This window comes from Salmo trutta, chromosome 1, assembly GCF_901001165.1.
Source record: "Salmo trutta chromosome 1, fSalTru1.1, whole genome shotgun sequence".
NCBI classification, from domain to species: Eukaryota; Metazoa; Chordata; class Actinopteri; order Salmoniformes; family Salmonidae; genus Salmo; species Salmo trutta.
Window position 1 is genome coordinate 79,222,568 of NC_042957.1, and position 27,731 is coordinate 79,250,298.

General features: G+C 46.4%; 1 protein-coding gene across 1 annotated transcript; it reads right to left on the reverse strand.

Annotated features, from left to right (window-relative positions):
* Positions 1 to 12: 12 nt before the first annotated feature.
* On the reverse strand, positions 13 to 27,731 carry LOC115208594 (WD repeat domain phosphoinositide-interacting protein 1). The gene is made up of 14 exons (XM_029776779.1): positions 27,322 to 27,731; positions 22,171 to 22,253; positions 18,122 to 18,288; positions 14,589 to 14,685; positions 14,369 to 14,466; positions 13,359 to 13,451; positions 11,898 to 11,968; positions 8,027 to 8,134; positions 6,555 to 6,633; positions 6,278 to 6,363; positions 5,820 to 5,927; positions 5,173 to 5,312; positions 4,867 to 4,967; positions 13 to 203 (listed from the first exon to the last, which is right to left on the reverse strand). The coding sequence occupies exons 1-14, from the start codon at positions 27,429 to 27,431 to the stop codon at positions 153 to 155; spliced, it is 1,392 nt and encodes a 463-aa protein (XP_029632639.1). The 5' UTR covers positions 27,432 to 27,731; the 3' UTR covers positions 13 to 152.

Here is a 27,731-nt window from a genome sequence, read left to right on the forward strand (position 1 = left end):
GAGTCTTTTTTCCCTCTCGTTTATTTTGTCCTGGGTCATGTAACGGCTCTCCTGGAAGTCCTGTGGTTCCAGACCAGGTGTTAGTGTGTTCTAACGTGTACAACAGACACCTGTCTGTCTGTCTGTCCGTCCTTCCTTCCTTCGTTCTACCCTCACAGACGACGCCCCTGGCCACCTCGAGTTCCGTCGCGGCACCAATTTATCTACCAAAACACCAAAACAGACCGGGGTCAGGGGTCAGGGGTCAGGGGTCAGGTTGAATGGTTTTGGTCATAGTCTTGTTATAATAGAGACAACAGGGTTAAGGTTCCTTCCATGTCATTTCAGGCTACGTCCCAAATGGTATCCTATTCCCTGTAGTGCACTACTTTTAAACCAGAGCCCTATTTCCTATATGGTGAACGACCAGGGTCAAAAGTAGTGCACTATATAGGGAATAGGGTGACATTTGGGACGCGAACCTCAGTCAATTCAAATGTAATTCCTGAACTGACTGAATTGAAATGGAATTGACCCCGACCCTGAGAGACAGACTAAAGATAACACGTCCACCTTTACCAATATCAACATCAAGGGGGAAAAAAATGTTTTAGAAAACACTCCACTAACTAAGATAAATCCTGTGATTAGATAAGGTTTTTCTAGGACCAGACACATGGGACAGACTAGACAGAGGTGTACAAACAGACTTCGTTATTCGTTGTAAAACACACAGTCATGCCAAGAAGTTTAAAAACAACATCATTATTGTAGTTTGGTCAGGTGGACATGTATCACGGCTTCCCTTCTCAGAGAATGTGACAGAACTACAGGGTAACCTTCATTTCAATAGGACATATAACCTAGTAGGGCATTACATAGGCAGCCTTTCCCCAACCTCTCCTCCCCAGCCTGTCCATGTACTATTACAACCTCTCCTCGGCAACCCCCAGCCTGTCCATGTATTATTCCAACCTCTCCTCCCCAGCCTGTCCATGTATTATTCCAACCTCTCCTCCCCAGCCTGTCCATGTATTATTCCAACCTCTCCTCCCCAGCCTGTCCATGTACTATTACAACCTCTCCTCCCCAGCCTGTCCATGTATTATTCCAACCTCTCCTCCCCAGCCTGTCCATGTATTATTCCAACCTCTCCTCCCCAACCTGTCCATGTATTATTCCAACCTCTCCTCCCCAGCCTGTCCATGTACTATTACAACCTCTCCTCCCCAGCCTGTCCATGTACTATTACAACCTCTCCTCCCCAGCCTGTCCATGTACTATTACAACCTCTCCTCCCCAGCCTGTCCATGTACTATTACAACCTCTCCTCCCCAGCCTGTCCATGTACTATTACAACCTCTCCTCCCCAACCTGTCCATGTACTATTACAACCTCTCCTCCCCAGCCTGTCCATGTACTATTACAACCTCTCCTCCCCAGCCTGTCCATGTACTATTACAACCTCTCCTCCCCAGCCTGTCCATGTACTATTACAACCTCTCCTCCCCAGCCTGTCCATGTACTATTACAACCTCTCCTCCCCAACCTGTCCATGTACTATTACAACCTCTCCCCCCCAGCCTGTCCATATACTATTACAACCTCTCCTCCCCAGCCTGTCCATGTACTATTACAACCTCTCCTCCCCAGCCTGTCCATGTACTATTACAACCTCTCCTCCCCAGCCTGTCCATGTATTATTACAACCTCTCCTCCCCAACCTGTCCATGTACTATTCCAACCTCTCCTCCCCAGCCTGTCCATGTATTATTCCAACCTCTCCTCCCCAGCCTGTCCATGTATTATTCCAACCTCTCCTCCCCAGCCTGTCCATGTATTATTCCAACCTCTCCTCCCCAGCCTGTCCATGTATTATTCCAACCTCTCCTCCCCAGCCTGTCCATGTACTATTACAACCTCTCCTCCCCAGCCTGTCCATGTACTATTACAACCTCTCCTCCCCAGCCTGTCCATGTATTATTCCAACCTCTCCTCGGCAACCCCCAGCCTGTCCATGTACTATTACAACCTCTCCTCCCCAGCCTGTCCATGTACTATTACAACCTCTCCTCCCCAGCCTGTCCATGTACTATTACAACCTCTCCTCCCCAGCCTGTCCATGTATTATTCCAACCTCTCCTCGGCAACCCCCAGCCTGTCCATGTATTTGAACTGTTCCAGAACTAGCACACCTGACGCTACAACCGGTCAACGAGCACTTGACTACTATAATCAGGCGCCAGTTCAGGGCTACAACAACATTGTGAAACGTCCCTGAGGAGAGATTTGAAAAAGGCTGACACAGAGAATCATGGGCTCTCTCTATACCCAATAGTGGCCAATAAAGCAACATATAATCTTCTCTTTATGCACTGATCTAGGACCAGTACTGCGCTTAACCTTCATATAGTAAAGGTCAGGACTGGCCAGGAGTATGCTGATCCTAGATCAGTGCTTAGGAGCGACTTCTACTTGCTTACAGGTTGCACTGAGCAATGGGAACGCACACGGGGACAACAGCACCCCCTTGTGGATTAATATAACAATTACACCAACAGAACTGGTCACATGCAACAAGGATTCAATCTGATCTCGGGTTATCGGCATTGCGACTTTTAAAAGGCAATATCCGATTGAGTCGACATATGCAGCGTTTACCGTAAATGGAATCCCCGCGAACGCGGGAACATTTCCTGCCCATCACCCAGGATCTAATTTAATCCCGGCCTATACATCTGAACGGTTCTTTCAAACCCCCATTTGATTCATTATACACGTCAAATTAAGAAGGTAACACTTATAAAATCACATATAAGCCAAAATAGCTATTCCAGAGAAATGATGTATTAAAGTAATACCGGTGTTCACAGAGTGAAACCCATTGCAACCCTCAGCATTAAAACAAACCTTCTTATAAAACCTACTGTATATATACTGACTGCACAAAACATTAAGAACACCTGCTCTTTCCATGACGCAGACTGACCTGGTGAATCGGGGGTGAAAGCTATGATCCCTTATTGATGTCACTTGTTGAATCCTCTTCAATCAGTGTAGATGAAGGAGAGGAGACGGGTTAAACTCAATATTAGGAAGGTGTTCCTAATGTTTTGTTCACTCAGTGTATACTGTAGGATTTAAACCCATTGTTTTGTAGGAGTTAGTGTGGAGGCCTTGCTAACTGGGCCGATGTTATAAGGGGTAGGGAAGGGGACTAGTTTATAGGAGGGGAATGGGACTAGTTTGTGGGAGGGTAGGGGTTAAGGAAGGTGACTAGTTTGTGAGAGGGTAGGGGTTAAGGAAGGGGACTAGTTTGTAGGAGGGTAGGGGTTAAGGAAGGGGACTAGTCTGTAGGAGAGTAGGGGTTAAGGAAGGGGACTAGTTTGTAGGAGGGTAGGGGTTAAGGAAGGGGACTAGTCTGTAGGAGAGTAGGGGTTAAGGAAGGGGACTAGTTTGTAGGAGGGTAGGGATTAAGGAAGGGGACTAGTTTGTAGGAGGGTAGGGGATAAGGAAGGGGACTAGTTTGTAGGAGGGTAGGGGTTAAGGAAGGGGACTAGTTTGTAGGAGGGTAGGGGTTAAGGAAGGGGACTAGTCTGTAGGAGAGTAGGGGTTAAGGAAGGGGACTAGTTTGTAGGAGGGTAGGGGTTAAGGAAGGGGACTAGTTTGTAGGAGGGTAGGGGTTAAGGAAGGGGACTAGTTTGTAGGAGGGTAGGGGTTAAGGAAGGGGACTAGTTTGTAGGAGGGTAGGGGATAAGGAAGGGGACTAGTTTGTAGGAGGGTAGGGGTTAAGGAAGGGGACTAGTTTGTAGGAGGGTAGGGGTTAAGGAAGGGGACTAGTTTGTAGGAGGGTAGGGGATAAGGAAGGGGACTAGTTTGTAGGAGGGTAGGGGTTAAGGAAGGGGACTAGTTTGTAGGAGGGTAGGGGATAAGGAAGGGGACTAGTTTGTAGGAGGGTAGGGGATAAGGAAGGGGACTAGTTTGTAGGAGGGTAGGGGTTAAGGAAGGGGACTAGTTTGTAGGAGGGTAGGGGATAAGGAAGGGGACTAGTTTGTAGGAGGGTAGGGGATAAGGAAGGGGACTAGGCTAGTACTATAGTTCCTATGTTTCTAAATGGAACCCGGTTAGCACCTGAGTGGAATATAAAGACAGTAGGGTCAACTCTGTACATGTGCTCCTCTGATCCTACTTATGCCCTTCCAGACTCAGTATCCCAGAAGCACTACTGCTGCTCACCACAAATGAGAGGATGTCCTTTAGTTTCTGAAGGCAGCAGGGTAGAGTTGCACCCTTTGCTTTTGTCTAATGCTATTCCAGGTTGAAATATCTCACTTTGGCCAAACTCTGCTTCTCTCAGTCTCTGGCTAGCTAGCCAGGCTACTGTTTCTGTATAGGACCAGGCTAGGAGAGTTAGCATGACTACTGTTTCTGTATAGGACCAGGCTAGGAGAGTTAGCATGACTACTGTTTCTGTATAGGACCAGGCTAGGAGAGTTAGCATGACTACTGTTTCTGTATAGGACCAGGCTAGGAGAGTTAGCATGACTACTGTTTCTGTATAGGACCAGGCTAGGAGAGTTAGCATGACTACTGTTTCTGTATAGGACCAGGCTAGGAGAGTTAGCATGACTACTGTTTCTGTATAGGACCAGGCTAGGAGAGTTAGCATGACTACTGTTTCTGTATAGGACCAGGCTAGGAGAGTTAGCATGACTACTGTTTCTGTATAGGACCAGGCTAGGAGAGTTAGCATGACTACTGTTTCTGTATAGGACCAGGCTAGGAGAGTTAGCATGACTACTGTTTCTGTATAGGACCAGGCTAGGAGAGTTAGCATGACTACTGTTTCTGTATAGGACCAGGCTAGGAGAGTTGCTGGTTGCTCACTGGAGGAAACTCGTTCTCATCATCCAGACAGACGGGACCAGCGGCAAACTCATGTTCTGGGATCACCTCGCCCTTCTTAGCCCCACCATCCTCAGAGTAACCTGGGGTGGAGAGGAGAGAGGTTACAGGTAAAGTTATACACACACACCCTTTCAGATACAACACAAATCTCTCTCTCTCTCACACACACACACACACACACACACACACACACACACACACACACACACACACACACACACACACACACACACACACACACACACACACACACACACACACACACACACACACACACACACACACCTGTAAGCGTGGTAGTGACTGGACCAGTGGTTGGTATGGCAACAGTGGCGGCGTATGATGGACATGCCTGGACGGGCACCGTGACCTCTGACCCTTCTGACTCCACCCCCTCCTCCTTGTCCTCATCCTCACCAAACAATCTGAGGGGGGGGGGAGAGAAAATCAGCAAGAGAGAGCAGCAAGATGTGTGACCAGTTGCCACAAGAAAAGGGCAACCAGTGAAGAACAAACACCATTGTAAATACAACCCATATTTATGTTTATTTATTTTCCCTTTTGTACTTTAACTATTTGAACATCATTACAACACTGTATATAGACATAATATGACATTTGAAATGTATTTATTCCTTTGAAACTTGTGAGTGTAATGTTTACTGTACATTTTTTCTTGTTTATTTCATTTTTGTTTATTATCTATTTCACTTGCTTTGGCAATGTAAATGTATGTTTCCCATGCCAATAAAGCATAAATACTGGTCTGGTATTTAATAAGTTGCAGATGACAACAGAAATACTAGGTCTGGTATTGAATAGGTTGCAGATGATGGTTTTCCAGATGTCACTTTCAGCAGTTTGTTTGATTAGCAAAGCAGCTTTAAGGGCTTCTGACCTCGATTGACCTCTGACCTGAGATGACCTCTCACCTGTGTTTCTGAGCCAGGACACACTCTCCTCCATCCTGAGGGTCGACGTTATAGATGAACAGCTGTCCGTCGGAGGAGGCCACCAGCAGACGAGGAAGCTTCTGGATCCTGACAGACAGACACAGGGACACAGCCAGCCATGACACCCTCACACCCAGTGGAATAGAACATACAACACTATCATTTATGGCCATTACTCTAGGATCAGGTCAGGATGATCTACGATATAGTATTTTAAACTGTGTAATTCAGTCTACTACTGTCTACTACTGTGTACTACTGTCTACTACTGTGTACTACTGTGTATTACTGTCTACTACTGTGTAGTACTGTGTATAACAAATAGAAGACCAAAACCTAATGAGACAAAAAACCCACACCAACTCCCTATACAGTACACACACATCATACACCCGTAATCCCTAAACACAAAAACACACACACACAGGGAGACTCACGTGGCGAGGGTACAGACGTTCCTCTGCCCGGCCACTAGGAGGCGTACAGTGGCAAAGGCTCTTTCCTGACTCATCACTCCAGACACCTCAAATGCAATCAAAGTGTATTGTCATATGACAGGATACAGCCTAGTGTATACAGTACAATGTCATGCTACTTACAAGATCTCCTCTCAGTACAGCAAGTAAACAAATATTTGAAATAGTATTGAATTAGAAGAACCATAATATATAAACATGCAGGGAACAAGAAAGAAAAGGCCAATAAGACAGACACCTGGGCTGGGAGGTAGCTGCTGGCTGCAGAGAACATCTTCCCTACGTAGGATCCCCAGGTAGGACACTCCTCCTCTCCACTACACAGAGAGAGACAGGGAGATGCACAGAGAGAGAGACAGGGTTAGAGAGACAGGGAGATGCACAGAGAGAGAGACAGGGTTAGAGAGACAGGGAGATACATAGAGAGAGATACAGGGTTAGAGAGATACACAGAGAGAGACAGGGTTAGAGAGACAGGGAGATACAGAGAGAGAGACAGGGAGATGCACAGAGAGAGACAGGGTTAGAGAGACAGGGTTAGAGAGACAGGGAGATGCACAGAGAGAGAGACAGGGTTAGAGAGACAGGGAGATACATAGAGAGAGACAGGGAGATGCACAGAGAGAGACAGGGTTAGAGAGACAGGGAGATACATAGAGAGAGACAGGGAGATGCACAGAGACAGACAGGGAGATACAGGGTTAGAGAGACAGGGAGATACAGGGTTAGAGAGACAGGGTTAGAGAGACAGGGTTAGAGAGACAGGGAGATACAGAGAGAGAGACAGGGAGATACACAGAGACAGACAGGGAGATACAGGGTTAGAGAGACAGGGAGATACACAGAGAGAGACAGGGAGAGAGAAAGAGTGTGTGAGAGAGGGGGGATAGAGAGAGAGAGGGGGGGGTAGAGAGAGAGAGGGGGGATAGAGAGAGAGAGGGGGGATAGAGAGAGGGGGGTAGAGAGAGAGAGAGATAGGGGGATAGAGAGAGAGAGAGAGAGAGAGAGAGAGAGGGGGATAGAGAGAGAGAGGGGGATAGAGAGAGAGAGGGGGGATAGAGAGAGAGGGGGATAGAGAGAGGGGGATAGAGAGAGAGAGAGAGAGAGAGGGGGGATAGAGAGAGAGAGATAGGGGGATAGAGAGGGGGATAGAGAGAGAGAGGGGGGATAGAGAGAGAGAGGGGGGATAGAGAGAGAGATAGGGGGATAGAGAGAGAGATAGGGGGGATAGAGAGAGAGAGAGAGAGAGAGATAGGGGGGATAGAGAGAGAGAGGGGGGGATAGAGAGAGAGAGGGGGATAGAGAGAGAGATAGGGGGGATAGAGAGAGGGGGGTTAGAGAGAGAGGGGGGGGTAGAGAGAGAGAGAGATAGGGGGATAGAGAGAGAGAGGGGGATAGAGAGAGAGAGAGGGGGATAGAGAGAGAGAGATAGGGGGGATAGAGAGAGGGGGGTTAGAGAGAGAGGGGGGGTAGAGAGAGATAAGGGGGGTAGAGAGAGATAAGGGGGGTAGAGAGAGATAGGGGGGATAGAGAGAGATAGGGGGGATAGAGAGAGATAGGGGGGATAGAGAGAGATAGGGGGGATAGAGAGAGAGAGAGATAGGGGGATAGAGAGAGATAGGGGGGTAGAGAGAGATGTATGTAGGCTTGCCGGGTTGGGGGTGACTCCTATGTGTGTGTGGTGTGTGTGTGTGTGGTGTGTGTGTGTACCTGGGTCCGTGCTGTTCCAGTTTGAAGATGTGTACGGTCTCAGTGTTGCTGGAGGCACAGAGGAACTGGGCGTCAGGACTGAAGGACAGGGAACTGATACTGACGTACCTGCAGACACACACACACACACACACACAAGTTATTATAAGTCTCTTCTACACTCATACTGTTAGTAAGAACTTAATTACACAACTTAATTACACAAATTAGGTTATCTAGCTATGAAAGAAGCGTTTGAAACATCTCAGCGGGCCTTTCCTTTGCCTGTTCTATCACACATTGTCATAATGAGAGATGTGTCATTATAAACCTGTCTTCAGTCTGTTCTAATGTTGTCATAATGTGAGTCTACTACGCTACATTCCAGATATATGCTTGTCTCCCCAACCTGGACATGACATCTATGGGTACAGTGTTGTCAGTGTTAATTATAGTGCTGTTTGAGGTCAACATTCTCAGGTTGGTGTTATCATCGGTGTAAATGAAACCTGCTTTTACAGCTGATCAAGAGTAGATTTAACTATTTGACAATCAATCCGTATCACTGAAGAAAGTATTTCCTTGTTTACCACTAGGTGGTAATCTACATATTTTATAAATGGAAAACTCATGTTGATGTAGCTTGCTCTAACACAGTTTTCATTTCCAATTTATGTAAAACATTAATTACAACTTGTCTTAAAAAGTATGGTCATTTCTTATCAAGATTGGGGTTGAAATATTCCTCCCCTGTCCATATTTGGGGGTGAAATATCCCTATCCTGACCATATTTGGGGGTGAAATATCCCTCCCCTGTCCATATTTGGGGGTGAAATATCCCTCCCCTGTCCATATTTGGGGGTAAAATATCCCTCCCCTGTCCATATTTGGGGGTGAAATATCCCTCCCCTGTCCATATTTGGGGGTGAAATATCCCTCCCCTGTCCATATTTGGGGGTGAAATATCCCTCCCCTGTCCATATTTGGGGGTGAAATATCCCTCCCCTGTCCATATTTGGGGGTAAAATATCCCTCCCCTGTCCATATTTGGGGGTGAAATATCCCTCCCCTGTCCATATTTGGGGGTGAAATATCCCTCCCCTGTCCATATTTGGGGGTGAAATATCCCTCCCCTGTCCATATTTGGGGGTGAAATATCCCTCCCCTGTCCATATTTGGGGGTGAAATATCCCTCCCCTGTCCATATTTGGGGGTGAAATATCCCTGCCCTGCCCATATTTGGGGGTGAAATATCCCTCCCCTGTCCATATTTGGGGGTGAAATATCCCTCCCCTGTCCATATTTGGGGGTGAAATATCCCTCCCCTGTCCATATTTGGGGGTGAAATATCCCTGCCCTGCCCATATTTGGGGGTGAAATATCCCTCCCCTGTCCATATTTGGGGGTGAAATATCCCTCCCCTGTCCATATTTGGGGGGTGAAATATCCCTCCCCTGTCCATATTTGGGGGTGAAATATCCCTCCCCTGTCCATATTTGGGGGTGAAATATCCCTCCCCTGTCCATATTTGGGGGTGAAATATCCCTCCCCTGTCCATATTTGGGGGTGAAATATCCCTCCCCTGTCCATATTTGGGGGTGAAATATTCCTCCCCTGTCCATATTTGGGGGTGAAATATCCCTCCCCTGTCCATATTTGGGGGTGAAATATCCCTCCCCTGTCCATATTTGGGGGTGAAATATTCCTCCCCTGTCCATATTTGGGGGTAAAATATCCCTCCCCTGTCCATATTTGGGGGTGAAATATCCCTCCCCTGTCCATATTTGGGGGTGAAATATTCCTCCCCTGTCCATATTTGGGGGTGAAATATCCCTCCCCTGTCCATATTTGGGGGTGAAATATCCCTCCCCTGTCCATATTTGGGGGTGAAATATTCCTCCCCTGTCCATATTTGGAATGTGTAACTAAACCAAGCCAATCGTGATTAGATTAAATAATCTCACATTTGAATGATATGAAAAGGTAATCTAGTAAAGCTTTTTCAAATGGGACATTATTTAAAGTTCGAATGCCTACTACCACTGTATTGTTATACTGTATACACAGACTGCTTCTACTAGTATTTTACATTCATCAGCCTTATGGTTTCCCACAAAACATTTTCTTTAACCCGGACGACGCTGGGCCAATTGTGCGTCGCCCTATGGGACTCCCAATCACGGCCGGCTGTGAGCCTGGATTCGAACCAGGTTATTTCATTGGGGCGGGAACAGAGAACCTTGACGAGGAAATGTGCTGCCGTCTGGTACCAGCATGAGATCAGCTAAATCACTGGATTATTCTAGTGGGTTTTACGTTGCTTGTTCATCAGGTGTGTTTTATGTGTTCTGTTAGTCCTGTTCATTAGGTGTGTTTTATGTGTTCTGTTAGTCCTGTTCATTAGGTGTGTTTTATGTGTTCTGTTAGTCCTGTTCATAAGGTGTGTTTTATGTGTTCTGTTAGTCCTGTTCATAAGGTGTGTTTTATGTGTTCTGTTAGTCCTGTTCATAAGGTGTGTTTTATGTGTTCTGTTAGTCCTGTTCATTAGGTGTGTTTTATGCGTTCTGTTAGTCCTGTTCATTAGGTGTGTTTTATGTGTTCTGTTAATCCTGTTCATTAGGTGTGTTTTATGCGTTCTGTTAGTCCTGTTCATGAAGTGTGTTTTATGTGTTCTGTTAGTCCTGTTCATAAGGTGTGTTTTAAAGGTGTGCTTTATGTATTCTGTTAGTCCTGTTCATTAGGTGTGCTTTATGTGTTCTGTTAGTCCTGTTCATTAGGTGTGTTTTATGTATTCTGTTAGTCCTGTTCATAAGGTGTGTTTTAAAGGTGTGCTTTATGTATTCTGTTAGTCCTGTTCATTAGGTGTGCTTTATGTGTTCTGTTAGTCCTGTTCATTAGGTGTGTTTTATGTGTTCTGTTAGTCCTGTTCATTAGGTGTGTTTTATGTGTTCTGTTAGTCCTGTTCATTCGGTGTGTTTTATTTGTTCTGTTAGTCCTGTTCATTAGGTGTGTTTGTGTTCTGTTAGTCCTGTTCATTAGGTGTGTTTTATGTGTTCTGTTAGTCCTGTTCATAAGGTGTGTTTTATGTGTTCTGTTAGTCCTGTTCATAAGGTGTGTTTTATGTGTTCTGTTAGTCCTGTTCATTAGGTGTGTTTTAAAGGTGTGTTTTATGTGTTCTGTTAGTCCTGTTCATTAGGTGTGTTTTATGTGTTCTGTTAGTCCTGTTCATAAGGTGTGTTTTATGTGTTCTGTTAGTCCTGTTCATGAAGTGTGTTTTATGTGTTCTGTTAGTCCTGTTCATTAGGTGTGTTTTATGTGTTCTGTTAGTCCTGTTCATGAAGCGTGTTTTATGTGTTCTGTTAGTCCTGTTCATTAGGTGTGTTTTATGTGTTCTGTTAGTCCTGTTCATAAGGTGTGTTTTATGTGTTCTGTTAGTCCTGTTCATGAAGTGTGTTTTATGTGTTCTGTTAGTCCTGTTCATTAGGTGTGTTTTATGTGTTCTGTTAGTCCTGTTCATAAGGTGTGTTTTAAAGGTGTGCTTTATGTGTTCTGTTAGTCCTGTTCATTAGGTGTGTTTTATGTGTTCTGTTAGTCCTGTTCATTAGGTGTGTTTTATGTGTTCTGTTAGTCCTGTTCATGAAGCGTGTTTTATGTGTTCTGTTAGTCCTGTTCATGAAGCGTGTTTTATGTGTTCTGTTAGTCCTGTTCATTAGGTGTGTTTTATGTGTTCTGTTAGTCCTGTTCATTAGGTGTGTTTTATGTGTTCTGTTAGTCCTGTTCATTAGGTGTGTTTTATGTGTTCTGTTAGTCTACATCTGCTGTAAAGAACAGGACTATGTTGTGTAGTAAAGTGTGTTTATACAGTTTATGTTGTATTGTGTGAACTCTGACCTCTTCATCCCTCTGCGGAACTCAAACAGACGCTGTCCCTCTGGGATGGAGAACACACGGATTACAGTACCCTGGAGAGACAGCGGGAGGGAGGGAGGGAGGGAGGGAGGGAGAGAGATATGAAGAAGGGAGGGAGAAAGAAAGAGAGTCAGTCCCTCACAGTCAGGACTGTCTAAATAGAGGGAGGGAGACAGAGAGTCAGTCCCTCACAGTCAGGACTGTCTAAATAGAGGGAGGGAGAAAGAGAGTCAGTCCCTCACAGTCAGGACTGTCTAAATAGAGGGAGACAGAGAGTCAGTCCCTCACAGTCAGGACTGTCTAAATAGAGGGAGACAGAGAGTCAGTCCCTCACAGTCAGGACTGTCTAAATAGAGGGAGACAGAGAGTCAGTCCCTCACAGTCAGGGCTGTCTAAATAGAGGGAGACAGAGAGTCAGTCCCTCACAGTCAGGACTGTCTAAATAGAGGGAGACAGAGAGTCAGTCCCTCACAGTCAGGGCTGTCTAAATAGAGGGAGACAGAGAGCCAGTCCCTCACAGTCAGGACTGTCTAAATAGAGGGAGACAGAGAGTCAGTCCCTCACAGTCATGGCTGTCTAAATAGAGGGCTGTCTACATAGAGGGCTGTCTACATAGAGGGCTGTCTACATAGAGGGCTGTCTAAATAGAGGGCTGTCTACATAGAGGGCTGTCTAAATAGAGGGCTGTCTAAATAGAGGGCTGTCTACATAGAGGGCTGTCTAAATAGAGGGCTGTCTACATAGAGGGCTGTCTACATAGAGGGCTGTCTACATAGAGGGCTGTCTAAATAGAGGGCTGTCTAAATAGAGGGCTGTCTAAATAGAGGGCTGTCTACATAGAGGGCTGTCTACATAGAGGGCTGTCTAAATAGAGGGCTGTCTACATAGAGGGCTGTCTACATAGAGGGCTGTCTAAATAGAGGGCTGTCTACATAGAGGGCTGTCTACATAGAGGGCTGTCTACATAGAGGGCTGTCTACATAGAGGGCTGTCTACATAGAGGGCTGTCTACATAGAGGGCTGTCTACATAGAGGGCTGTCTACATAGAGGGCTGTCTACATAGAGGGCTGTCTACATAGAGGGCTGTCTACATAGAGGGCTGTCTACATAGAGGGCTGTCTACATAGAGGGCTGTCTAGCTAAATAAAGTAATCTTTATTTTATTATTATAGTGTCTCTTCAGGATGCCCCGCCCACATGGGCTTATAATACACTATGTGCTGTAGCAGAATACATCTATTACTAGTCAAGTACTGAATGTTGTGGACATAGCCAGGGCCTAACTGCAATAGTACTGAATGTTGTGGACATAGCCAGGGCCTAACTGCAATAGTACTGAATGTTGTGGACATAGCCAGGGCCTAACTGCAATATCCAGGTAAGTTGTCAAAAAGCAGCTCTGGCCTCCCGTCACTAGGGGCAGCTGTCCTGGTAGTGCTTACCCTCTCCGAGGCGCTGGCCAGCTTGGTGCCTGACGAGTTGAAGGTGAGAGCAGCCAGGGGACTGTCATGGGCCGGGATCATTGTCACAGTGCTCTGAGAGAGAGAGAGAGAGAGAGAGAGAGAGAGAGAGAGAGAGAGAGAGAGAGAGAGAGAGAGAGAGAGAGAGAGAGAGAGAGAGAGAATGATTGACTGCTTTACATGGGACTGCAACACAATTATACCACTGAGTCATAAAACAGAAACATGGTACTACTGCCATATATAACGACTTGACTGCAATGTCTGAACATCACTTCAATGTAGCAGCTACAGTAGTACTGACAACCAAGCTATAGAGCACAGTACAGTAGCAGTACAGTAGTAGTACAGTAGCAGTAAAGTAGTATAGTAGTACAGTAGTAGTATAGTAGTACAGTAATACAGTAGTAGTATAGCAGCAGTGCAGTATTATAGTAGTAGTACAGTAGCAGTACAATAGTATAGTAGTTTTGTAGCAGTGCAGTAGTATAGAAGCAGTACAGTAGTATAGTAGTAGTACAGTAGCAGTACAGTAGTACAGTAGTAGTACAGTAGTATAGTAGCAGTAGTATAGTTGTAGTACAGTAGTATAGTAGCAGTAGTATAGTAGTAGTACAGTAGTATAGTAGTAGTAGTAGTATAGTAGTAGTACAGTAGTATAGTAGTAGTAGTAGTATAGCAGTAGTACAGTAGTATAGTAGTAGTAGTATAGTAGTAGTACAGTAGTATAGTAGTAGTAGTATAGCAGTAGTACAGTAGTATAGTAGTAGTAGTATAGTAGTATAGTAGTAGTAGTATAGTAGTAGTACAGTAGCAGTACAGTAGTGTAGTAGCAGTAGTATAGTAGTAGTACAGTAGTATAGTAGTAGTACAGTAGTAGTATAGTAGCAGTAGTATAGTGGTAGTACAGTAGCAGTATAGTAGTATAGTAGCAGTAGTATAGTAGTAGTACAGTAGTAGTACAGTAGTAGTATATTAGCAGTAGGCCTTACCAGGTTGTTGGCATCATAAACTATGATCTCTCCGATGGTGGAGCTGCCTGGGTAGGCCAGGTACGAGTTGGAATGGTTGATGGACAGAGCACACAGACCTGAACAGAACAACCATGTTCCTTTCAGTCCACAGAAAGACAGCTGCTGCTTTTCCCATCAGAAACCCATAGAGCAGCAGACCCACTGGTTTGGGAAACACTGTTCTGTACACTGTGTTTACCTGAGGGGTTGGAGGGCGTGTTGAGAAGGGTCTTCAGCAGCTTCATGTCTTTGATGTTGTGGATGTACACTGACTCCTCCAAACACACCACCAACCTCTACAGGGAGAGAGGGAGAGAGAGAGAGAGAGAGAGAGATGAGAGAGAGAGAGAGAGAGAGAGAGAGAGAGGGGAGAGAGAGAGAGGGGAGGGAGGGAGAGAGAGAGGGAGGGGGAGGGGGGGAGAGAGAGGGAGGGGGAGAGAGAGGGAGGGAGGGAGGGAGGGGAAGAGAGGGAGAGGAAGAGAGGGAGAGGAAGAGGAAGAGAGGAAGAGAGGGAGAGGGGGAGAGGGGGAGAGGGAGAGCGAGGGAGAGGAAGAGGACGAGAGGGAGAGGAAGAGAGGGAGAGAGAGGTGACTGTTAGTATGTGAATTGCGCTGATCATTTCCTGGCAGGTTATCCTGTCACCATGTCCTAATAAAGTGTTCAAAATCAATAGCTGCTAACAACAACGTCTCTATATGTATGTCTCTTACTGAACAACAACATCTCTACATGGTCTCTATATGTATGTCTCTTACTGAACAACAACATCTCTACATGGTCTCTATATGTATGTCTCTTACTGAACAACAACATCTCTACATGGTCTCTATATGTATGTCTCTTACTGAACAACAACATCTCTACATGGTCTCTATGTGTATGTCTCTTACTGAACAACAACATCTCTACATGGTCTCTATATGTATGTCTCTTACTGAACAACAACATCTCTACATGGTCTCTATATGTATGTCTCTTACTGAACAACAACGTCTCTATATGTATGTCTCTTACTGAACAACAACATCTCTACATGGTCTCTATGTGTATGTCTCTTACTGAACAACATCTCTACATGGTCTCTATATGTATGTCTCTTACTGAACAACAACATCTCTACATGGTCTCTATATGTATGTCTCTTACTGAACAACAACATCTCTACATGGTCTCTATATGTATGTCTCTTACTGAACAACAACATCTCTACATGGTCTCTATATGTATGTCTCTTACTGAACAACAACATCTCTACATGGTCTCTATGTGTATGTCTCTTACTGAACAACAACGTCTCTATATGTATGTCTCTTACTGAACAACAACATCTCTACATGGTCTCTATATGTATGTCTCTTACTGAACAACAACGTTTCAACAGGAACTTGAGTTGACAGTTGGTTCAATGGATATTATATTACATCTCTGGGAAGTGTAAAACACCTTCACTGTTCCAAATACACCTGTCTGTCTGTCTGCCTGCCTGTCTGTCTGCCTGCCTGCCTGCCTGCCTGCCTGCCTGCCTGCCTGCCTGCCCGACTGCCTGCCTGCCTGACTGTGGCTGAGAGTGTGTGTTCAACTGTCCATGTATGTATGTATGTATGTATGTATGTATGTATGTATGTATGTATGTATGTATGTATGTATGTATGTATGTATGTATGTATGCATGTGTCCAATCTATATCCATCCCCTGTGTGTACTGTAGCTGTCTGTTGAGTCTGACAGAGAGGACGTTACTGTAGTTCTGTTACCTGTCTGTTGAGTCTGACAGAGAGGACGTTACTGTAGTTCTGTTACCTGTCTGTTGAGTCTGACAGAGAGGATGTTACTGTAGTTCTGTTACCTGTCTGTTGAGTCTGACAGAGAGGATGTTACTGTAGTTCTGGTACCTGTCTGTTGAGTCTGACAGAGAGGATGTTACTGTAGTTCTGTTACCTGTCTGTTGAGTCTGACAGAGAGGATGTTACTGTAGTTCTGGTACCTGTCTGTTGAGTCTGACAGAGAGGATGTTACTGTAGTTCTGTTACCTGTCTGTTGAGTCTGACAGAGAGGATGTTACTGTAGTTCTGTTACCTGTCTGTTGAGTCTGACAGAGAGGATGTTACTGTAGTTCTGGTACCTGTCTGTTGAGTCTGACAGAGAGGATGTTACTGTAGTTCTGGTACCTGTCTGTTGAGTCTGACAGAGAGGATGTTACTGTAGTTCTGTTACCTGTCTGTTGAGTCTGACAGAGAGGATGTTACTGTAGTTCTGTTACCTGTCTGTTGAGTCTGACAGAGAGGATGTTACTGTAGTTCTGTTACCTGTCTGTTGAGTCTGACAGAGAGGATGTTACTGTAGTTCTGGTACCTGTCTGTTGAGTCTGACAGAGAGGATGTTACTGTAGTTCTGTTACCTGTCTGTTGAGTCTGACAGAGAGGATGTTACTGTAGTTCTGTTACCTGTCTGTTGAGTCTGACAGAGAGGATGTTACTGTAGTTCTGTTACCTGTCTGTTGAGTCTGACAGAGAGGATGTTACTGTAGTTCTGTTACCTGTCTGTTGAGTCTGACAGAGAGGATGTTACTGTAGTTCTGTTACCTGTCTGTTGAGTCTGACAGAGAGGATGTTACTGTAGTTCTGTTACCTGTCTGTTGAGTCTGACAGAGAGGATGTTACTGTAGTTCTGGTACCTGTCTGTTGAGTCTGACAGAGAGGATGTTACTGTAGTTCTGTTACCTGTCTGTTGAGTCTGACAGAGAGGATGTTACTGTAGTTCTGGTACCTGTCTGTTGAGTCTGACAGAGAGGATGTTACTGTAGTTCTGTTACCTGTCTGTTGAGCCTGACAGAGAGGATGTTACTGTAGTTCTGTTACCTGTCTGTTGAGTCTGACAGAGAGGATGTTACTGTAGTTCTGTTACCTGTCTGTTGAGTCTGACAGAGAGGATGTTACTGTAGTTCTGGTACCTGTCTGTTGAGTCTGACAGAGAGGATGTTACTGTAGTTCTGTTACCTGTCTGTTGAGCCTGACAGAGAGGATGTTACTGTAGTTCTGTTACCTGTCTGTTGAGTCTGACAGAGAGGATGTTACTGTAGTTCTGTTACCTGTCTGTTGAGTCTGACAGAGAGGATGTTACTGTAGTTCTGTTACCTGTCTGTTGAGTCTGACAGAGAGGATGTTACTGTAGTTCTGTTACCTGTCTGTTGAGTCTGACAGAGAGGATGTTACTGTAGTTCTGTTACCTGTCTGTTGAGTCTGACAGAGAGGATGTTACTGTAGTTCTGTTACCTGTCTGTTGAGTCTGACAGAGAGGATGTTACTGTAGTTCTGGTACCTGTCTGTTGAGTCTGACAGAGAGGATGTTACTGTAGTTCTGTTACCTGTCTGTTGAGTCTGACAGAGAGGATGTTACTGTAGTTCTGTTACCTGTCTGTTGAGTCTGACAGAGAGGATGTTACTGTAGTTCTGTTACCTGTCTGTTGAGTCTGACAGAGAGGATGTTACTGTAGTTCTGTTACCTGTCTGTTGAGTCTGACAGAGAGGACGTTACTGTAGTTCTGGTACCTGTCTGTTGAGTCTGACAGAGAGGACGTTACTGTAGTTCTGGTACCTGTCTGTTGAGTCTGACAGAGAGGATGTTACTGTAGTTCTGTTACCTGTCTGTTGAGTCTGACAGAGAGGACGTTACTGTAGTTCTGTTACCTGTCTGTTGAGTCTGACAGAGAGGACGTTACTGTAGTTCTGTTACCTGTCTGTTGAGTCTGACAGAGAGGATGTTGTTACTGTAGCTGTAGTTGCAGATCTCTGTTCCCTTCTTGAAGTGGTAGACGTTCATCCGTCTGGGTATGGAGAGACTGACCACCACCACCAGACTGCTGGAGAACAACCGCTCAACGATGTACACATCTGGGGTCTCTGATGGGGGAGAGCAGGGGAACACAGGGGTAAGCATGGTATGGGCATGAGTGTCCTGGGGGCTGGGGTAGCCTGGTATTAGTGTCCTGGTGGGGGCTGAGGTAGCCTGGTATTAGTGTCCTGGGGGGCTGAGGTAGCCTGGTATTAGTGTCCTGGTGGGGGCTGAGGTAGCCTGGTATTAGTGTCCTGGTGGGGGCTGAGGTAGCCTGGTATTAGTGTCCTGGTGGGGGCTGAGGTAGCCTGGTATTAGTGTCCTGGTGGGGGCTGAGGTAGCCTGGTATTAGTGTCCTGGGGGTCTGAGGTAGCCTGGTATTAGTGTCCTGGGGGTCTGAGGTAGCCTGGTATTAGTGTCCTGGGGGTCTGAGGTAGTCTGGTATTAGTGTCTTGGGGGCTGAGGTAGCCTGGTATTAGTGTCCTGGTGGGGGCTGAGGTAGCCTGGTATTAGTGTCCTGGTGGGGGCTGGGGTAGCCTGGTATTAGTGTCTTGGGGGGCTGGGGTAGCCTGGTATTAGTGTCCTGGTGGGGTCTGAGGTAGCCTGGTATTAGTGTCCTGGGGGTCTGAGGTAGCCTGGTATTAGTGTCCTGGGGGGCTGAGGTCGCCTGGTATTAGTGTCCTGGTGGGGGCTGAGGTAGCCTGGTATTAGTGTCCTGGGGGTCTGAGGTAGCCTGGTATTAGTGTCCTGGTGGGGGCTGAGGTAGCCTGGTATTAGTGTCCTGGGGGGCTGAGGTAGCCTGGTATTAGTGTCCTGGGGGGCTGAGGTAGCCTGGTATTAGTGTCTTGGGGGGCTGGGGTAGCCTGGTATTAGTGTCCTGGGGGTCTAAGGTAGCCTGTTATTAGTGTCCAGGGGGGCTGAGGTAGCCTGGTATTAGTGTCTTGGGGGGCTGGGGTAGCCTGGTATTAGTGTCCTGGGGGGCTGGGGTAGCCTGGTATTAGTCTCCTGGGGGCTGAGGTAGCCTGGTATTAGTCTCCTGGGGGGCTGATGTAGCCTGGTATTATTCTCCTGGGGGGCTGAGGTAGCCTGGTATTAGTGTCCTGGGGGGCTGGGGTAGCCTGATATTAGTGTCCTGGTGGGGCTAAGGTAGCCTGTTATTAGTGTCTTGGGGGGCTGGGGTAGCCTGGTATTAGTGTCCTGGGGGTCTGAGGTAGCCTGGTATTAGTGTCCTGGGGGGCTGAGGTAGCCTGGTATTAGTGTCCTGGGGGGCTGTGGTAGCCTGGTATTAGTGTCCTGGGGGTCTAAGGTAGCCTGTTATTAGTGTCCTGGGGGGCTGAGGTAGCCTGGTATTAGTGTCTTGGGGGGCTGGGGTAGCCTGGTATTAGTGTCCTGGGGGGCTGGGGTAGCCTGGTATTAGTCTCCTGGGGGGCTGAGGTAGCCTGGTATTAGTCTCCTGGGGGGCTGATGTAGCCTGGTATTATTCTCCTGGGGGGCTGAGGTAGCCTGGTATTAGTGTCCTGGGGGGCTGGGGTAGCCTGATATTAGTGTCCTGGTGGGGCTAAGGTAGCCTGTTATTAGTGTCTTGGGGGGCTGGGGTAGCCTGGTATTAGTGTCCTGGGGGGCTGAGGTAGCCTGGTATTAGTGTCCTGGGGGGCTGAGGTAGCCTGGTATTAGTGTCCTGGGGGGCTGTGGTAGCCTGGTATTAGTGTCTTGGGGGGCTGGGGTAGCCTGGTATTAGTGTCCTGGGGGGCTGAGGTAGCCTGGTATTAGTGTCTTGGGGGGCTGGGGTAGCCTGGTATTAGTGTCCTGGGGGGCTGGGGTAGCCTGGTATTAGTCTCCTGGGGGGCTGAGGTAGCCTGGTATTAGTCTCCTGGGGGGCTGAGGTAGCCTGGTATTAGTGTCCTGGGGGGCTGGGGTAGCCTGATATTAGTGTCCTGGTGGGGCTAAGGTAGCCTGTTATTAGTGTCCTGGTGGGGGCTGGTGTAGCCTGGTATTAGTGTCCTGGGGGTCTGAAGTAGCCTGGTATTAGTGTCCTGGTGGGGTCTGAGGTAGCCTGTTATTAGTGTCCTGGGGGGCTGGGGTAGCCTGATATTAGTGTCCTGGTGGGGCTAAGGTAGCCTGTTATTAGTGTCTTGGGGGGCTGGGGTAGCCTGTTATTAGTGTCCTGGGGGGCTGAGGTAGCCTGGTATTAGTGTCTTGGGGGGCTGGGGTAGCCTGGTATTAGTGTCCTGGGGGGCTGAGGTAGCCTGGTATTAGTGTCTTGGGGGGCTGGGGTAGCCTGTTATTAGTGTCCTGGGGGTCTGAGGTAGCCTGGTATTAGTGTCCTGGGGGGCTGAGGTAGCCTGATATTAGTGTCCTGGTGGGGCTAAGGTAGCCTGTTATTAGTGTCCTGGGGGGCTGAGGTAGCCTGGTATTAGTGTCCTGGGGGGCTGAGGTAGCCTGGTATTAGTGTCCTGGGGGGCTGAGGTAGCCTGGTATTAGTGTCCTGGGGGTCTGAGGTAGCCTGGTATTAGTATCCTGGTGGGGCTAAGGTAGCCTGTTATTAGTGTCCTGGGGGGGCTAAGGTAGCCTGTTATTAGTGTCCTGGGGGGCTAAGGTAGCCTGTTATTAGTGTCCTGGGGGGGCTAAGGTAGCCTGTTATTAGTGTCCAGGGGGGCTGAGGTAGCCTGGTATTAGTGTCCTGGTGGGGGCTGAGGTAGCCTGGTATTAGTGTCCTGGTGGGGGCTGAGGTAGCCTGGTATTAGTCTCCTGGGGGGCTGAGGTAGCCTGGTATTAGTGTCCTGGTGGGGGCTGAGGTAGCCTGGTATTAGTGTCCTGGGGGGCTGAGGTAGCCTGGTATTAGTGTCCTGGGGGGCTGAGGTAGCCTGGTATTAGTGTCTTGGGGGGCTGAGGTAGCCTGGTATTAGTGTCCTGGGGGTCTGAGGTAGCCTGGTATTAGTGTCCTGCCATGGTTGGTTTCTATCTCCACACCACTGTGTCTGTCTGCCAGTAATAATGAACTGAGCAGTAAATTACCAGAGACTGGTGGCTAGTGAAGTTATCCATCTACTATTGTCTGTCAACCATTTATCAGTCTACACACAGTGTCTGCAACCCAAATTACACCCTATTGCCTATTTACTTTTGACTAGTAGCCATAGGGCTCTATGTATTTGGAACACAGCCAGTGATTCACAACAAGGAAGTAGACTAACAGAGAATTACCCATCACTGGAAGAGGACTGCCAAGTGATTTCCCTGTAACTGACACTAATGCCCAGAGAGAGGCTAGACAACACAACTAGAATGAGATCCTCTGTATGGGCTGAACAATGCTACAGCTTGGCAGAGCAGAGTCCTGCATGAGTCAGAGTCTTGAAGGGAGATAATATCACATCCCATTATAAAGCTCTGGTATAGGAGTCATAGAGTACAGGCAGCCTATCAGAGAGAGGCAGAGGAGTACAGGCAGCCTATCAGAGAGGCAGAGGTGTTGGAACTAAGTCTATTCTAGGGGAAGGGTCTAGGGGTTTGTTTTGGATGGGGTCTAGGGGAAGAGGTTTGTTTGGGACGGGTTCTAGGGTAAGGGTCTAGGAGGTTGTTTGGGACGGGCTCTAGGGGAAGGGTCTAGGGGTGTGTTTGGGACGGGGTCTAGGGGAAGGGTTTAGGGGTTTGTTTTGGATGGGGTCTAGGGGAAGAGGTTTGTTTGGGACGGGGTCTAGGGGAAGGGTCTAGGGGTTTGTTTGGGACGGGGTCTAGGGGAAGGGTCTAGGGGGTTGTTTGGGACGGGGTCTAGGGGAAGGGTCTAGGGGTGTGTTTGGGACGGGGTCTAAGGGAAGGGTCTAGGGGTGTGTTTGGGACGGGCTAGGGGTGTGTTTGAGACAGGGTCTAAGGGAAGGGTTTAGGGGTGTGTTTGGGACGGGGTCTAAGGGAAGGGTCTAGGGGTGTGTTTGGGACGGGGCTATACTAACCGCTCTCGTAGATGCAGTCCAGTTTGTCCACTGAGGTCACAGAGAACAGCTTATAGCCCGTCTTGGTTCCCACTGACAATGACCTGGGAACACACAACAACACACACACACACACAACAACACACACACACACACAACAACACACACACACACACAACAACACACACACACACACACACACACACACGGAGGTAGATAATTAAAAAAACACATTGAATTTGTTACAGTAAAAACATGTCAATGAAGTGTGACTCATCTCATGCACACCAGACTTTTCTCAATGCTTTTATAGGCTGTTTATCTTGGGGATTCACTGTTTATCTTGGGGATTCACTGTTTATCTTGGAGATTCACTGTTTATCTTGGGGATTCACTGTTTATCTTGGGGATTCACTGTTTATCTTGGGGATTCACTGTTTATCTTGGAGATTCACTGTTTATCTTGGAGATTCACTGTTTATCTTGGAGATTCACTGTTTATCTTGGAGATTCACTGTTTATCTTGGGGATTCACTGTTTATCTTGGGGATTCACTGTTTATCTTGTGGATTCACTGTTTATCTTGTGGATTCACTGTTTATCTTGTGGATTCACTGTTTATCTTGTGGATTCACTGTTTATCTTGTGGATTCACTGTTAATCTTGGGGATTCACTGTTAATCTTGGGGATTCACTGTTTATCTTGGGGATTCCAGAACAAGAAACAGTTACTTTGTTTTCAAGTTTGCTGCCCGGACCTTTGATAAAAGGGACAAAAACAGAGAATTTGAAAGTTGCAAGTGTGACTCTTTCCTCATGTAAATGCTGTGTTCTCCGTCCATTCTGGACAGGAGGGAACTTCCCCAAACTACATGAGTGAAATATCATTTCCAGTTAAACATGATATTGTCTATGGAGTACTGATGTGATTGAACTTGTCAGTAATCATTTTGCATAGCCAGTCCAAATACAAAGTAAGTAAGTCTCTCTCTCTCTCTCTCCAAACTGATGCAACATTTCTGAGAGAACTGATATAACTGTCCACACAAACACAGGAAACTGAGAAACACAGGTCTAACACACACATCCTATCTGCTAGAAACACAGGTCTAACACACACACATCCTATCTGATAGAAACACAGGTCTAACACACACACATCCTATCTGATAGAAACACAGGTCTAACACACACACATCCTATCTGATAGAAACACAGGTCTAACACACACATCCTATCTGATAGAAACACAGGTCTAACACACATCTATCTGTACCTTGGTTAAGTGTTCCTATGGTTACAGACACCACACAAACAGTACACATACAGTCCTGAGATCAGTGAATGCTGTTTCACCACTGAGAATGTCTGTTCTGAGAGAATGTTCACGGTTCTATCCAAGGAATGACATTATATGATGTCGATGGTTCTGACCCAGGGATTCTGTAACGTGAAACACTATGGTTTGTTCATTGAGTAAACCATTGAGTATTGAGTAAACCATTGAGTTGAGTGAACTTAGTGAACTGGTCAAAATAAAAAGAGGCTAGTATGTAAATCTTGACTGAGATGCATTACTACTTGTACTGCTGTCCAATAGAAGAAGAATGGACTCATTTTGGTTAGGTCCTCCTTCAGCACAGTTACATCATTAAGATGACTGAGCAGGGAGGACAGTCATCTGGCAGGGAGGACAGTCATCTAGCAGGGAGGACAGTCATCGAGCAGGGAGGACAGTCATCGAGCAGGGAGGACAGTCATCGAGCAGGGAGGACAGTCATCGAGCAGGGAGGACAGTCATCTAGCAGGGAGGACAGTCATCTAGCAGGGAGGACAGTCATCTAGCAGGGAGGACAGTCATCTAGCAGGGAGGACAGTCATCTGGCAGGGAGGACAGTCATCTAGCAGGGAGGACAGTCATCTAGCAGGGAGGACAGTCATCTAGCAGGGAGGACAGTCATCTAGCAGGGAGGACAGTCATCTAGCAGGGAGGACAGTCATCTAGCAGGGAGGACAGTCATCGAGCAGGGAGGACAGTCATCTAGCAGGGAGGACAGTCATCTAGCAGGGAGGACAGTCATCTAGCAGGGAGGACAGTCATCTAGCTAGGGAGGACAGTCATCTAGCTAGGGTGTGTTTAGGGGCACGTCCCAATTGGCACCCTAAATAGTGCACAACTTTTGACCAGGGCCCATAGGTTAGTGCACTATATAGGGAATAGGGTGCCATTGGAGTGTTTATAAAGGAGTGTTTATAATGTTCACTGAGTTCTTCCATTGGACATGTTCTGAAAGCCACTACTCTGTTCCCCTGGATGGGGCTGTCTGCTGAACATGTCTGGTCATGCTCTGAAACAGGAACAAACCTGCAATCATCATCGCTGAAAGAAAGAAAGAGTGTTTGCCATTTTTCTTTTGACCACAAACAAACAGATTCCACAGTAAGCTCTCTGTCTTCATGGCACACATTGTTCCTGACATTGTTTAAAATGGATATTTGTTCATCTTTATCCTGAACTTTCTTTGTTTTGAATGCTGTTTTTATTGTGAGATCTCTGGTGAATAAGATCCCCAATGTAGGCTATGTATTACATAGGCCTATGGCAAAAACGGACACCTTTGGCCGACGTATCAAAATGCATTGGGAATATGTCGTTTGGAGAACGTTTGAACATTGGAAAGACGTCGCAGAGACATCAAACTTTACATTTTTATTTTCTCACAATCAACACCATAATATATTACCCATCGCATCTCGAAAGAAAACGTAGCCTAAAGTTTCACCGGAAAAATGAAGTGAACTGTTTGTTGTTGAAGTAATTGTATCTTCAGATCCAAACCCAACAACACAGGACAACAGGTCTACTCTGGTTATATGTTCAGATCCAAACCCAACAGGACAACAGGTCTACTCTGTTACATGTTCAGATCCAAACCCAACAACACAGGACAACAGGTCTACTCTGTTATATGTTCAGATCCAAACCCAACAACACAGGACAACAGGTCTACTCTGTAATATGTTCAGATCCAAACCCAACAACACAGGACAACAGGTCTACTCTGTAATATGTTCAGATCCAAACCCAACAACACAGGACAACAGGTCTACTCTGTAATATGTTCAGATCCAAACCCAACAACACAGGACAACAGGTCTACTCTGTTATATGTTCAGATCCAAACCCAACAACACAGGACGACAGGTCTACTCTGTTATATGTTCAGATCCAAACCCAACAACACAGGACAACAGGTCTACTCTGTAATATGTTCAGATCCAAACCCAACAACACAGGACAACAGGTCTACTCTGTTATATGTTCAGATCCAAACCCAACAACACAGGACGACAGGTCTACTCTGTTATATGTTCAGATCCAAACCCAACAGGACAACAGGTCTACTCTGTTATATGTTCAGATCCAAACCCAACAACACAGGACGACAGGTCTACTCTGTTATATGTTCAGATCCAAACCCAACAGGACAACAGGTCTACTCTGTTATATGTTCAGATCCAAACCCAACAACACAGGACGACAGGTCTACTCTGTTATATGTTCAGATCCAAACCCAACAACACAGGACGACAGGTCTACTCTGTTATATGTTCAGATCCAAACCCAACAACACAGGACAACAGGTCTACTCTGTTATATGTTCAGATCCAAACCCAACAACACAGGACAACAGGTCTACTCTGTAATATGTTCAGATCCAAACCCAACAACACAGGACAGCAGGTCTACTCTGTAATATGTTCAGATCCAAACCCAACAACACAGGACAACAGGTCTACTCTGTAATATGTTCAGATCCAAACCCAACAACACAGGACCACAGGTCTACTCTGTAATATGTTCAGATCCAAACCCAACAGGACAACAGGTCTACTCTGTAATATGTTCAGATCCAAACCCAACAACACAGGACAACAGGTCTACTCTGTAATATGTTCAGATCCAAACCCAACAACACAGGACAACAGGTCTACTCTGTAATATGTTCAGATCCAAACCCAACAACACAGGACAACAGGTCTACTCTGTAATATGTTCAGATCCAAACCCAACAACACAGGACAACAGGTCTACTCTGTTATATGTTCAGATCCAAACCCAACAACACAGGACGACAGGTCTACTCTGTTATATGTTCAGATCCAAACCCAACAACACAGGACAACAGGTCTACTATGTTCTGCATTCCTTTATCAAGTAAACACTGTCCTGCTCAAGGTGTTTAACCAGGTACCTAACTAAGACAGAATATATGGACGTGTGTGTGTGTGTGTGTGTGTGTGTGTGTGTGTGTGTGTGTGTGTGTTACCTAGTACCTAGCCTAGGACAGAAGCTATGGACAGGTATATCAGGTGAGCAGGCGATCTGAAAGTTATTCACTGTCCCAAATAGCACCCTATTCCCTACATACAGTAGTGCTCTATAGGCCCTGGTCAAAACTAGTGCAGAGAACAGGATGCCATTTGGGATACATTTCTGTTCATGAAAAGTAGTTGAGCTTGGCGATTCAAGCATTCTCAGTTAGTGCTAACATTAGTCAAAGGAACTCTCTCTCTATTCAATAGCCTCTCTCCCTCTCTCTCTCTCTCTCTCTCTCTCTCTCTCTCTCTCTCCCTCTCTCTATTCAATAGCCCCTCTCTCTCTCTCTCTCTCTCTCTCTCTCTCTCTCTCTCTCTCTGTGTTGTTTCCGTCCTATACCCCACTTTAAAATGAAGTCATTAAGAAAGGGATCAATCGGTTTCTATAGGCATTAGTGTGTATAACAGGAGTGCTTTTGAAGTCCTGTTGTTCTGCCGCCAGAACGGTTCCGTCCACTGTTGTCAACCGTCCCTTTTTTACAACAAATCCGGTGGTTTCGGGTTTAAGCATAATTAGTGTGTTTTGTTCAGAGAACTGTGAACTGCCCTCTCTGAGAACTGCGAATTCTGTAGCCGCTATGTAGAATTCTATAACATCTATGGGCTGTTTAACTAGGATTTTAGGACCTCACAATGAAAGGGAAATATGTTTTAGATTGCATCACCATGATATCATACTGAAAGGTGTATTTATCTATAGCTTATTTTACAGGAAATGACAAGGACATTTGCTGAGAGAGCATTCTGTTGTAGGCAACCAACCCAACAGGCAGCGGGTTCGGAGGCGCTTACGTGGAGTCTTGGTTGAAAGAGGCGCAGCCAAGCCCCGTCAGCTCTGTCCCCGGCCCGGCTCCTGGTTCACCCGGTCCGCTAGGACCGTCTGCTCCCTCTCCCGTCTCCATCCCGATTCCCAGCGACCTCTTTCCCTCCCTCCGCCCTGGATCGGAGGCCTGGGATCGGCTTTGCCTCTTGGCACGATAGCGTCGGATTGAGGATCCAGCTGAGAAGAAATCTCGATCGCCTTTTTAACAATAAACCGATCTAATCATAGGCCTGAGTGTTTTGAACTCCTTATTTCCGGTGTTTTTAGAATCCAAATCTGAGTTCCATAAATGTTCTTATTTATTACAGAAGAGATCAGACACTCTAGAGAAAGAAGAAGGGAAAAAACCGAAGCAAAACAAGAACAGCTGACAGCTTGT